The sequence below is a fragment of the Acinonyx jubatus genome, chromosome E2, assembly GCF_027475565.1.
Source record: "Acinonyx jubatus isolate Ajub_Pintada_27869175 chromosome E2, VMU_Ajub_asm_v1.0, whole genome shotgun sequence".
Lineage (NCBI taxonomy): Eukaryota > Metazoa > Chordata > Mammalia > Carnivora > Felidae > Acinonyx > Acinonyx jubatus.
In genome coordinates this window covers 41,600,830-41,614,435 of record NC_069396.1, presented here as the reverse complement: position 1 = coordinate 41,614,435, position 13,606 = coordinate 41,600,830, and the positions used below count along the sequence as shown (strand labels likewise).

At 45.6% G+C, this 13,606-nt stretch overlaps 1 protein-coding gene across 2 annotated transcripts; it reads right to left on the bottom strand.

Annotated features, from left to right (window-relative positions):
- Nucleotides 1–3,222: 3,222 nt before the first annotated feature.
- Nucleotides 3,223–13,390, bottom strand: CEBPG (CCAAT enhancer binding protein gamma). Of its 2 annotated transcripts, none has more exons than XM_027044899.2 (2): nt 13,249–13,390; nt 3,223–6,801 (listed from the first exon to the last, which is right to left on the bottom strand). In XM_027044899.2, the coding sequence occupies exon 2, from the start codon at nt 6,703–6,705 to the stop codon at nt 6,262–6,264; it is 444 nt and encodes a 147-aa protein (XP_026900700.2). In that variant the 5' UTR covers nt 6,706–6,801; nt 13,249–13,390; the 3' UTR covers nt 3,223–6,261. The 2 variants fall into 2 exon arrangements, with proteins under 2 accessions (XP_026900700.2, XP_026900701.2); XM_027044900.2 differs by lacking the exon at nt 13,249–13,390 and adding an exon at nt 10,061–10,596.
- Between the last annotated feature and the right edge of the window lie 216 nt (nt 13,391–13,606).

The window sequence follows — 13,606 nt, the reverse complement described above, 5'->3', positions numbered from 1 at the left end:
GCCTTTGTGCGCGGCTCCCTCTCTGTCCTTTCTCCCTTTGCAGATGAGCACGCGTGGCCGGACCTAGGACGTGGGCGCTGACGGTGCAGAGCACCGGGTGCTGGGCGCGTAGCTGGAGCCGGCCTCCACGCGCCTTTGCACGGGAGAAGGTGAAGCTGTAGAGGAAGAAGCCTTTCTGATACGGCTACAGCCTCAAAGCTGCGTTTCTGAAGGGGGCACTTAAGGCATAGTTAAAACTTGAGACTTGCAGAGATTCCCTGCCTTGACTTCCTTTTCACACCGGACGTGCTGGCCAAGCCGGCATCTGCCCGAGAGACACTGCCCCCCAGCTCAGCTCCACGGCAGTGGTGAGCTTTCTCGTGGCCTCCGTGTTTGCTGAGACCACGTCTTCCCTAAGCGCAAACCCACGGGCCAGATTCCTCTCCGGCAAGGAGACTTCAAGGCCGGCGGGGCCTGGTCCCTGCCGAGGGCAGAATGCCTGTCCTTACCTCTGCTGGCCCAGCTCCCCACTCCCGCAGAACCCGGGGCTGGGGATTCTGTGCCAAACCGGTCCAGGTTTGTCTCCTCACGGTGCCGTCATCCAGGACTTTCCAGGCCAAGATGAAGGGCACATAAGACAGGACACCAGAGGTGAAACCACCATGGGGTGGAAAACTCTGTGGCCCAAGCTAGATGCCTTGAAAAGTCACTGAAACGTTTAGTACAGATGATTTCTTCCTGCGACAGGCACGCAAAAGTGCTCGTGAAGTGACCAAGTTAAAACGAAACCATTTTTCCTGTTTGCTTCTCAGACTTTTTTTTTTTTTCTTAAGTTTATCTTATGTGTGAGCTGGGGAGGAGCAGAGAGGGAGGGAGAGAGTCCCAAGCAGGCCCCACGCTATCCGCGCAGAGCCCAATGTGGGGCTCGAACTCCCCAACTGTGAGATCGTGACCTGAGCCAAAATCGAGAGTCAGATGCTTAGCCGACTGAGCCCCCCAGGCACCCTGCTTCTCAGATTTGTAACCACTTTTTCAGGTTTTCTGCTGGTGCACAGACAGCCCCTAAGTTCTTGGTGACGCTGAGCGGTTTGAGTAACGACAGTCTTGAGTGTCAGGAGTTTGAGTTCACCAAACGTTTCTCCAGCCCAGCTGTACCTGAGACACATTGTGGCATACAGGGTTTCAATTCGCCCACCGCCAGGATAGAATCAGTGGCGGTTAGGTGGAAACTGAAAATGGATAGTTTAGTTGGTGTTCGTTAAAAAACATAGCTGAATGTATTATATATCTTTGTCCTTCCTTTCCTTGGGACATCTCCTCTCCAAACTGCCCATTTCCCATGATTCTCAAGAAGGTAAAAAGCATAAAGAAAAATCTCAGTCACTGAATGTTCTTTGTCCAAGAGGGACACTGGGAGCATAGTATGACTGCTTTTGCCCAGGTCAGTAAGGCAAAGGGCATTCTCTGCTGGTGCAGGGCTCGGGGGGGGGGGGGGGGGGGGGGGGAGGCGGCAACAGATCTCCCCTCCACCCCGTGTTCCAGAGGGAGCACCCAACTCAAGTCTCCAAACCTCTGCAAAAATCCATACAGCTTCAGAAATACATTAGAGACCCTTCCAGAAAGCTGAACAGCACTAAACAAGGCTTTCTGAAACCCTGGAAGGGTCTAGGTATTCATTCAATAAATAATTGAGCATCCACTATGTGCCAGTGTAGTATAAAAACATGATTCCCTGCTCTCCGAGCCTGTAGTTTACTGAGAGACTTCGCCGCCTTGAACCAGCACAAATAGATTATCTTTTTTTTTTTTAAGTTTGTTTATTTTGAGAGAGTATGCACGAGCGGGGGAGGGGCAGAGAGGGAGAGAGAATCCCAAGGAGGCTGCAAATACATGATCTTATACACTGAAAAGTGCCATGAAGGGAAGTAACAGGACTGACCTTGTCTAGAAAGCCAGGGTGGGGCTGAGATAGGAAGGGTTCAAAGTGAAAAGCAAGGCGAAGAGGAGGCATCCAGACCTGAGCTGTTCCAAGGAGTAAAGAGAGCTTGGAAAAGCCCTGCAGCCACAGCAAAGAAACGAGGGCTAGAAAATGGAGGGATGTTAAGTCAACAAGACCAAATGGAGCCACATCGCAAGGAGACCGGGCCTCACTGGGTGCAGTGGGGAATGACAGAAGGTTCTGGAGAGCATGCAATGGTCCAAGGAGACAAAGTTCAGACAGGAGCGGATGATGGCTCTGCAGAAGGCGGGGGAGGGGAGGGGAGCAGACAGGTTCGAGAGGCACATTTAGGGGGTAGGACTGAGAGGCGGGGATGTGGGAAGGCACCTGGCTCTAACAGCTGCTTCAGAGGGTGTGGCCAGACCCAGTTATCTGAGCTACAAACCAGCACAACCCCCTTTGCCTCGAAGCCCAGTTCTGCAACCCCAGCCCCCCGGGGCACCCCTGCCTAACTTGCAGGCCTAGAGCTCTTTGAGGAGTGGGTGTGGCAGTGAAAGAACATTCAGGATTGGTGGTCTGAAGACAAGTAAAAGCCATATGGACTCTACACACTGACCGAGCAGGTCCAAAAGTGCTTTTATTAAAAAACAGCTGGCACCTTCACAAATCACCTCTATATAAAACTCCTCAAGACAGGACGTCCTACCCACAGAAATAATTACTGCACTACAATTTTCATTAAGAGGCAGTGAGTGGAAACCTATTTCCCAAGACCTGAGAATAGCTGAAGGATCACAGACGTATCTAAATGACATCTTCCCTTGAGACACTCAAGTCAGCATGGATTCAGTATTTATTCACTTTTGTAGACACTGGCACCATGTAAATGAAGATGGTGTACGTACCACAAATTGCACTGTTGGGGAAAGACATCCCCGTCTACCTCAGAGCCTGAAGAACGAACCTCCTACCACTGTGTGAATGGGAACCACACCCCGAGACACCAGGTGTCTGCGCTGGAAACGCCAGCTCGGCCTCCCCTAGTCTAGCACACTCGCGGGGATTAGACCACGCGACAAAGCATGTGACTAGAGAGGCGCTCCATCTTCGCAGGAGATGATGTTCCTGGCCATTCAGGGAAATCTAGGCTTGGACAGAAGCACCCCTGCTTGTCCCCCACGCTCCCCTGCCTTCACCCCTGCCCTGGGCTGGAAACGGGAGAGACCGCACCGCCTGCTCTGTAGAGCCAACACCTGGACTACTTCCCTGGTATCGAACATAAAGAAACCCACAGTGAAATGCAGTCATTATTCCAAAGTGTGTTTTTATTTCATATTCATTGAAAGAAATAAAATTATATTTAAAAAAATAGAGTAATCTCACAAACTGAGGAAAGCCAGGAACAAAAGAACAAGTTAAGGGCTTTTTCCTGAGAGGCAGATCTAACAGCTATAGAATGAACTTTCTCCTCCCTAGCTTTTGTCAAACAAAAAATTGCTTCCTATTTCTAAGGCATCAAAAAGCACTCTGAGTGCTAACTGGGTGGTTCAGGTACAAAGTTTCAAGCCTCTAATGAGGATTAAGAAACATCAAAAGCTGATTTCTTTTAATACCAATTATTAAATTGCAAATACTACCTTTTTTTAAACGTAAATTTCAGAATTTCACACTCATGACCCGAATTTCAAAAATCTGGTAATATGCTGTTAACGTCTTACTACTTCTTAGTAAGAATCCTAAGTATCTAAGCTCACATCCCAATAACTGAAAGGGGCCAGACAGCAGAAGAGCTCCGATCTCCCCACCTGCAGCCAACACCGGCCAGAGAGCGCCTATCTCCGGAGACTCAGACGCAGCTAGAAATTTACACGAAAGCCTAATTCCTAAACCACTGGACCCGCCTGCAAAGGCAGATCAAATCCTAACGGTTCATATGTAACCTACAGAACAAAAGTTACAAAAGTCATTTTACAATTCCCAAAGCTCTAAACATACCCATTCCCCATACTTGGTTTCCCTCAATTTTACACTAATGAATCTATCAAACTAAAAACTTTCAATCCCAAACACTTCAGTAAGACAGTCAAGACAACAGTTAACATTTTTGTTCTACGAATACATGACTGTTTGTGCTAAAGTTCTTGTTTGCATAGGTAACAGGAAAGCTTGAGTCAATTTTTCCAAAAGTTTCAATCTTGTGTTCTGATTTGAAATATCAAGTGTACACCCCTGATGATTTCCCTACAACTTCTTTTTCCAAGTTAACTCAATCCATATAATTGGTAACCATAAATTCCACAGGGACATCAACTTCTGAAACACAGTTTTTAGTAAACAAGAGATTTAATGTAACACCTTTCTAGGTGCTTAAAGATTCAAGTGGCCTAACTGTACCTCTAATAAGGTTAATTATAGAACATGGGTCAGCTATTAAAGATTCAGTAGGATTCTGGGGCTATCTCCTAGTTAGGCAAAAAAAAAAAAAAATCCATCAACCTGTAAGTACACTGATACTCCAGCCAAAGTACATTGGGGTTGGACCCTAATAGAAACCCCGATCCTGTCTCCTGGCTGTCCAGGGAGTGAAGCCTCCGGGGACAGTGGCTCTCCTGGAACAGCACTGGGTCCTAGTCACATGCGGAAGAGGCTCCATGGACACAGTGATGGCTCTGTTGAATCGCAGGTCACCATGCTATCTTCGCCTGCCCAAAAGAGCACAGACCAACCTAAGGGTGCGACCTGAGTTACATCCTGGTTAAACTGTTCCAAGTCCTAGCGCAAAACAACAATGTGGCCAAAAGGTGACCATGTTCAAATGAGATACCTGGTAACACAAATGTTTTAACCAGAGGTGACTCAGAGGTGACTCAGACTCTTGTCACCAGCCTAGACTGATACTGACACACACACACCGACACACACACACCAACAAATCTGAGCTAGAATTGTGCTAAAAAAAAGAGGAAGAAAGAAAAAAGAAGAGAAATCAACACGGACGATCAAAACTACCAACACTGATAATACAAACCAAACTCTAGAGATTCCCCAACTTTAGTAATCGCCATTTTTTAGTCTCGACAAAGATGTCAATATCCTGAGTTTTATCAGTATTTTCTTTCTAAAATAATTTATGGGACACAAAGCATACAAATAAACAAACAGAAGCAGTGGTACAAGAAGTCTAGAATAGCCCACTAACTAGAAAAAGAAATGTCACAAGAACAATATAAAAAGATGTACTTATGTGAAATAAATTAAAGGTTAAACCTTACATTTTCAAGTTTTCTTAGACTATACTATTTGGGGAGATGGCCTAGAGTTGATGATGTATTTTTCTGATAATCACCTGGTTAGGATCAAATGCCAAATGATCCTTACCAAGACATTTCTGCCTTTAAAAATCATGGCCCCATTGCAGATATTTGGACATAGAAGAAACTACCTAAATCTCAATCGGTAAACAAGCCATTCTGTCTACTAACCTGGCTGTCAAAATGGTAACTTAAAAATGCTTACTTGACTAGCATCTACAGAAACAAAAATTTTGGTGCACAAGTTTCTCTAAACCAGAGCTGTCTTTTGGTTTATTGTTGTTAGAAAACAAAATAACACCAATCCAATAACCCAAAGGTGTCCCAAAAGCATAATTCTAATATGCTTTACTCTTATTTTTAAAAAACCTATTCACCTCCTAATTATTTGTATTTTTAAGCCAACTGGCTGTATACTGCTTTTAAAACACAATGGGGCTTATTTAACATGGCATTGCTACTCAGAAACTTGTACTTGTTGGGGAAACAATACTAATTGTGCTAAAACAAGGGTTATGCTATACATAGAATCACTCCAAATCACAAAGTGATTGATTTCTATAGCCCTAAGGAATTTTAGTACATAATTTAGAAAAAAAAAAAAATCACAAATAGATCAACCAAATGGCATTCAACTTTCTTAGTCCAATTAACCATCTCCAATAAAACCAAGAACCTCCTGCAGGACCTGCCGGTTCCCTGTTCCTTTTATCAACCTAGAAAAGAAGCATTTCTTGGGAAGTGAGGATTTATTAAGAACATCAAGGTCCAGGATTTTTTTTTTTTTTTACCATATACCTTAAAACTTTGTTTTATCCCCACAAAAAAATCCGTATCATTTAAAACTAGATATTCAAATTACATGGCTAACATTTTTAGCTAATCAACTCTTCAGTGCTGATCCTAGAAAACAACCTTCAATGGATCTTTGAATAATGGAACAAGACAACGTTCGGCCATTGATACGAGTGGTGTAGGTAGTCACACCTTTAACGTTCAAGCCACAAACCGTGAACTTGGAAGGGGTGAGGTCTACTGTCCTGCATTATCAGGAGTTGTTGTTGTATTTTCAGTGCCACCAGGTTGCACGTTATCTGCAAGGTTGTGTGCGTGCTCAAGAAACAAGTCTTTCAGTACACTTAATTCCTTAGTCAGCAATTTAATTTTTGCTTCCAACCGTTCATTCTCTTCTTTGAGCTGATTCACCCTCTGCAGTGTATCCTGTGCCTTCTGCTTGCTTTTCAACCGGCTCTTTTTCACAGCCATGTTGTTCCTCTCTCTGCGCTGCCGATACTCATCACTGTTTCGATCCATGGGCGAGCTCTTTTTGCTTTGCTTGCTCGGAGGCGCGGCTTTGCCCCCTCCCCCAGAGCCGGCAGGCACCAGCTGAGGAACCTGCTGTAAGCCGCTGGCATGAGCCTGAGTATGAATAACACTTATTCCAGGAGTGCTGTTCTGCTGTGCTATCTTGCTCATTTGGGCACGCTCTCTTGCTGACACGGAACAGGTAGAAATGAGGGCAAGGTGATCAACGGTTTCCACACTAAGCTGCCAAGAAATCTTCACATGTACCTAGTTAAAAAATAAATTGCATTAAAATGTTTGAAATGACAAGATCAAATGAGATTAAACTTGCAAGTACCTAACAGCAGGCCAACATTAATTGATTATGCTGAGAAAAGTCTACAGCAACTGCCAAATGTTCCAATGTTTCAGAAGTCTAAATCATTTAATTTAGAAAGGTGAGTTAGTACAGAAGCACCATAAGGCCAAATCCAGCCCACCTGAACCCCTGAGGGTACTACCCATCTGTGACTGTTATCAAAAATGGAAGGAAAAACAAAAGAATACCGCTAATTAGGTAGCACATATGAACTAATAGCACTTGGCAATCTGCCAGAGAGAAATGAGATGTTTGGGTTAAACATGGAAAACCTGAGTTCAATTATGATAGAAGAGACACCTGCAAAGAAGGGGAGAAAAGTTTCGATTGTCCGCTCACGTCAAACGAGCGTACTGCAGCGCAGCGCCCGGTCCCCACTACTCATCAGGGTCGCCGCACACTCCTGATGCCGACATACAGGGACGGAGTCATCGAGGACTTGCCTCTCCTCCCAGAGTACATCTTTATGGGATATTCTGAAAAGCAGGGGCGGGCGGTGTTGGCTATTTATTTATTTATTTATTTAGTGCCTCAAAGAGAAGTAGTTTACATAGATTTCCTGAGTTTGTTTCTTGGATCCTAGACTTAGGAGCTCTGAGACACCCAGTCTGCTGTCCCACCCCACTATGCTTCTTCTAACAGTGCTTTTTTTCTTCTTGACGTAATAAACACATTTAAACATGGGCAACCTGAACCGCAACGAGAGACATAAAAGCCTTAAAGATGCATCCAAGGCAGAGCAAGCCTGGGGCTGAGGCCAGACAGAGGCCGAGCAGCGGCAGTGCCCACACCCACGGCCCACTGAAGAAGGGGCTCAGGGGAAACGCCGACTCCAAGTGCCACGGCAGTGCCGCCCGTAGAAATGAAGCCACAGTTTCAGAAACTGGTCGTGTGTGGATGACTGTGAGTCCAACTAGGCCCCTACAATTGCCTCAAGAGGTGTCAAAAGGATACCTATCCTATCCTGAGGCCACTTCAAGACAAACTGACTAAGCTGCTGAGCCACGTCCAGCAAGAAATCAACTTACTCTTGGAAATTCAGAAAGCGATGTTATGAACCATAAAACTATCCTGTCTTCTTTTCACAAAACTGCCAAAACTACATCAGTGGAAAAAACCTGGGGCCAGAATTCTGAAATGCCTCAAATGAGTACATCTCATAGTTCTTAAGCTCAGTTAGTAAATACCAGAAGCTTCACCCAAACTTTTAGCTGGGCATTTCCGTATAAAACACTGTTTACTGGCCTGCTTTTTAAAAATCTTTCCTTTTAGAAAGTCGCTATATCCTTACTTTCAATGGTCTCCAAAGCCATGCAGGCAGCCCTGAGCTAGTGAGCCATCTGTTCTCACTCCAATATAAGGCAAAAAAGAAAGCTTCCTTCCAAACCATGGACGATATCTACTCCAAGTCTATCTTCAGTAGTGGACATTTCACAATCTCCTTTGATAATTTACTATGTTGCCTATTTTTCTTCCAGTTAAACAGTGGCAGTTCAGTATTAATTTGAGCCACCTTACCACTAAAAGTGTTAGTGGCCATCAACATTATTGCTTATTTGGTGTAAAGTGGGCATAATATTTTAGTCAATTTTTAAAAACGTGTTTAACACTTCTCCTGGGATTGTTTCAACTATCATAATCATGGTCATCTTCTTTAACTTTTTAACTTTTCATATGCCAATTATGTTTTTAATCTTTAAAACTAATCTATAGACAACACAAAGATAAGAATGATCCAAAGAAGTACAGACCAGGAGGAACCAGGTCAATACTGTCTTGGCTCTGGCTCCCCTCTTTTGCTCGGAACCTATATCCTTTCCTTCTTGGGGCCTTGATTTCCCCATCTGCAAATGAGGGATGTAGAATGGTAAGATGCCTTCTGACTCTGAAAATATACCATGAACTTCAGTACTAAAAAGTCTTTCTTCCTGCCTTATGCTCGGCTTTTTATGCCCAAATCACTAAAAGATTTTAACACCGGTTCCAAATTCAGTGACGTTCATGTCCATTTTGGTACCCAGAGATACAGGAATAGAGAAGAGCTCTTTTTACCTCAGTCTGACTCACAGTAGAGGGGCTGAACATAGTAGGCTGAACATACTAGGGGGGACTTTGAAAATGTGCCCTTTGGCTTGAAAAACAAAGAGTAATTATCAAATTGGTAAAAACGTAAGCAAGGGAAACTTAGAAATATTAAGAACTTTAAAAATGTTGTTGTTTTAAAGTTCCTCAACCAAAGCCAAGAAAGTTTAAGTGAAAAAAATATCCATTAAGGAAAATGAATCAAGTAAAGGGGGTCAGAGCCAAGTGGTCCAAAAAAGCTGACTCCAGAGTATCAACTGTTTTTACACAAGCAAAATAGCTGCCTCCAAAAGGTGCCCAGTTTACACTGTCACTTACGCTCTTGTTCCTTCCACAAACACTTATTGAACACCTACGATGGGCAAAAAAATACTAGTTTATTTCAAACCTGGATATTCAATCCCAAATGAAAGTCTGGATCCTGCGTAGACAAGTACTATTCCAAAGTTCATTCTACAGGAAGCAGGGCGGTGCCTTATTTCCTTACATGTGAATCATTCGAGCAGGGAGGAGCAGAAAAACTGAGCAGTTATTCTCAAAGTGCGGACCAGCAGCAGCATTTGGGAACTTGTGAGAAATGCAAATTCTCGGGCTGCCCAGACAGAAGGATTGGGAGCTTCAGGAATAGGCCCAGGCAATCCTGTTTCAACGGGACCCTGAAGTGATGAAGTGTGAGAGCCACTGCTGCAGATTCACAATGAGGAGGTGCATTTTTTTTTAATTCAAATTTTTTAATTCAAGGAGTGTTCATTGAAATCAGCAACACACTGAAAACGAAGAGCAGTCAGAATGAGTAAAACAAATTTCTCTCAAGTTTCATTTGGGAAAATAAACTTATCAAGAATTTTCCTAATCCTCCTGTCATCTTTTTTCACATACGTACAACCAGATATTCCTCCCCATGCCCCCCAACATAAACTTTTAACTCCAATCATCTCAGTGAATGTCCACACTCCAAAACACTATAGATGTTTCTCCCCGACACCAAATCTTTACGATCACTGGTATGTGACAAGGCTACCCACCCAGCTCCCAAAAACTTACAACCCACCACCTTCTCCATCCGAATGCCACAGAATTAATTACCTCAGGCTGACATCATCTCTCAAGGGGCACTGGTCTCCTCTGGTTTAGCTGTTCCCTCCAACCACTGCCTCCAGAGCAATCGAACACTCCAACCTGCTCCAGTGTGTAGGATCAGATTGAAGGTATCAACTCTCTCTCCAGCCCTTGCTCCCTTATACTTCACACCTCAACAACACTGAACCACTATCAACCCCCTAAATGGTCCTGCATTCTTTTCTTTGTACTGCTGTCCAGGTGGTTCCCCCAGTTTCTCTGTCAATGCCAGCTCTCCCTGGAGACTAAGCTAGAGGCAGCGATCTGTCTTCATGTCCACACGCTCAGCATCTAGTAGTGCAGGGCGAGCCATATAGTGGTGGGGCCCAAGAAATATCGGTCGAGGGGCTCCTGGCTGGCTCAGTCGATTGAGCGTCCCACTCTTGATTTCAGTTCAGGTCTTAACCCCAGAGTCATGGGATCGAGCCCTGTATCAGGCTCCACGCTCAGTGTAGAGCCTGCTTAAGATTCTTTCATTCATTCATTCATTCATTCATTCATATTCTGTCTCTCTCTCTCCTTCCCTCTCCCCCCTCCTCCCCTCTCCCCCACTTTCACTCTCTATCTAAAATAAATATGATGAGGGGTGCCTGGGTGGCTCAGTCGGTTTTTTTGGTCTGTTGTAAACCATACCAAGCATCTGACTTCCGCTCAGGTCATGATCTCACAGTTCATGAGTTCGAGCCCTTCATCGGGCTCTGTGCTGACAGCTCAGAACCTGGAGCCTGCTTCGGATTCTCTCTCTCTCTCTCTCTCTCTCTCTCTCTCTCAAAAATAAATAAACATTAAAAAAAAGTTTTTTTAAATAATAAAAAGGAATAAAATAAAATGAAAATAATTTTTAAAAAGGGAAACGTGTCAAATACTGGCTAAAAGAAAATATTTATTTTTATAAACATCATATACAGAAATGAGATAGGTTCTCTAGTACTGGAATCTCTTAAAACAACCACAATTAAATCAGGAGTGTTAAGATATTATGGTCTTACTTCTGTAGGTTCTTGGTCTTTCTTAAAGGTGTACATGAAAATAAAAATATAATTCCACTTGCTCCTTTGAGTACCCAGTCTATAGAGTGAACATCATTTCTAGTCTGGTCTTTGCTTTATTTCAGTTGAGAACTTGCTTTTCTACTTAGCCCAGTTATGCGTTCCAATTAATAATCTCAAGTTCTTAGGCATCTGTTGCCAGGGTCTGACAACTCCATACTGCAAGAGATGTAAAGGTAAGCAAAGTCCATACATGCCCAAAGGAGCAGGATTTCTATTTAGTTGCCACTGCTTGCTTCATGACCCAAAACAGGGGTCCACGAAGGAGGGTACATCCCTTTGGGGGTGCATAAGCAGTCCACTAGAGTATGCAGCAAATGTTATGTTCACTTGTCTTTTTTTTAACGTTACCTTTTTAATCTACTTCTGTTAGGTTTACAACATACAAAAAAAAAAAAAAGAGTACACACATTGTTTATAAATATACCTCCATTAGGAAATCATGCTTAAAAAAAATTTTTTTTAACCAACAGGGCTGGAAAGCCAAAAAAGTAGGAAACCAATGTACCTACAAGAACCCATGGAAGCACTCCCTCCCAAGAATACCCAATAAATTTGGAATTGTGGCTACCTATATTTACATTACTGTGATCAGGTGAGGCAATCCTAGACCATAAGACCTAATTCAGCCCCATGAGGTCCTAGTTGTCTTTACCAGGGCCTCACCATGTGCTGTTCAAATCCCTACAGACGAACCCACCTCTCCAAGATCAGACAACTGCTGACAGTCAATGATGTGCTCTTGAGAATTTAAAGGATATTATGAAAAAAATGAAATTTTGTCTTCACCTGTTTTTTAGGCAGGTATTTACAAACGACTGATTAAGCCAAGTAGACCCACCAGAAGCAGGAAATCAAGAAACTGAGAAATTCTTCAGCTCACTAGCATCCTGTAATTATTTAGCCATGTTTACAGTAAGTGTTTCCAGAACCAGAGAATCGACTTTAAGAATAGCTCATGCCAAATACTAATCAAGTGGTAACAGTGACCAGATTTTAACTTTTCAATATCAAGAACTTTTAGAGGCACAATTTCTTAGGAAAGCAAACCCCTGTAGTATTTTCTTTCCAAAATTTATTTGGGAGTCGCGTATCCTATCTAAATTTAGGACAATCTCTTCACATAAGAATTCCCTGAGTGCAGGCTCGGAGAGAAAACTACCAATTTTTGTGTAACCCACTAACCTTAAAACCTTTCTGAAACTGACACATTTTAAGGTGCCAGATTACAGCACAAACCTCAGACAAAAGGAAAACGAAACAAACCTTCTCAAAAATGAAAACATACAAGCCTCCTTGGAAGAACATATTATCCTTCCCCCCAAATATGCATTTCCATTCCGTTCATCTAGACACCTCTGCTAGCGATTTTCTTTACCGTGTTCCCTCCAACATGCTAACGAAGCGCTTCATTCCTTGCTCTTCTCTTTTCTATTCAACTCGTGGTTGCTGCCCGTTCATCTAACCTATATTCAGCAGTGAACTGCAGGATATTCAAATTACAGCTCCCTAAGTAAGCGCAGGATCATTTCTGTAAAGTCGTGTATTTAATAAACATCAGCCGCCTTCCCTGCCCACTTTATCACCCTCCTAACTTCTGAACAGAAGTCTCGTCTACCCCTCGCCAAGCAGTTCTGGAGGGGCGGGCAATTTCCGAAGTGGCGCTAAGGTAAGGCACGGTCCTCCTCTTGCTATTCTGGGAACACCCTTTATCCCCGGGGGCCAATACGAGCCTAGCTTGTCACCAATGTCCGTTTCCCCAAAAGAGGCCGGGTTCCGGAGGGGGCACACCTCGTCCCCCGCCCCGTCCTGTCCCGGGCCGGCAGCGAGGGGCGCCCGGGGAGCGCGGGGGTCGGCGGGCGGCGCCGCGGCCCTGGGCCACGGCCAGGGATGAGCTCAGCGGCCCCGCCGGGTGTTGCCGGCAGGTTGCATCAGACGCCGCGCGGGGCCGCCGCCCGCGCCGCGGGCCGCGCGGGGCCTTCCCGGCGAGCCGGCCTCCTCAGGCCGGGCCGAGGTTCCTCGGGCCCGGCCGGCGCCCACGCGAGCGGCCGGCTCCGCCGCGGCCTCCTCCTCTTCCCTCATCCCGCCCGCCCGCGGCCTCCTTACCTGCGCCTCCAGCCCGCCCGCCCGCCCCCAGGCGGCCTCCACTCCGAGCGGCCCCGCGCGGCGCGGCCCGACGGACCCAGGCCTCGCAGCCCGCGAGCCAGCAAGGAGGAGCGACGGTTACGAAACCGGCAGCCTCCGCCCGTTCCGCCGCCGCCGCCGCCACCGGCTTCCCCGCCTCACGCCGACCGCGCGCGCTGCCGCCGCCGCCACGACCAATAGGCGCGCCGGCCTGCGGGCGCCGCGCCCTCCCCTCACGACGGGCAGCGCCGCCAGCCAATCGCGGGCGTCCTGGCTGCGGGAGGCGGGCACGTGGCGGAGGCGTTGGCCGCGCCGCGGCGAGGCCGGAGGGTGTGGCGGG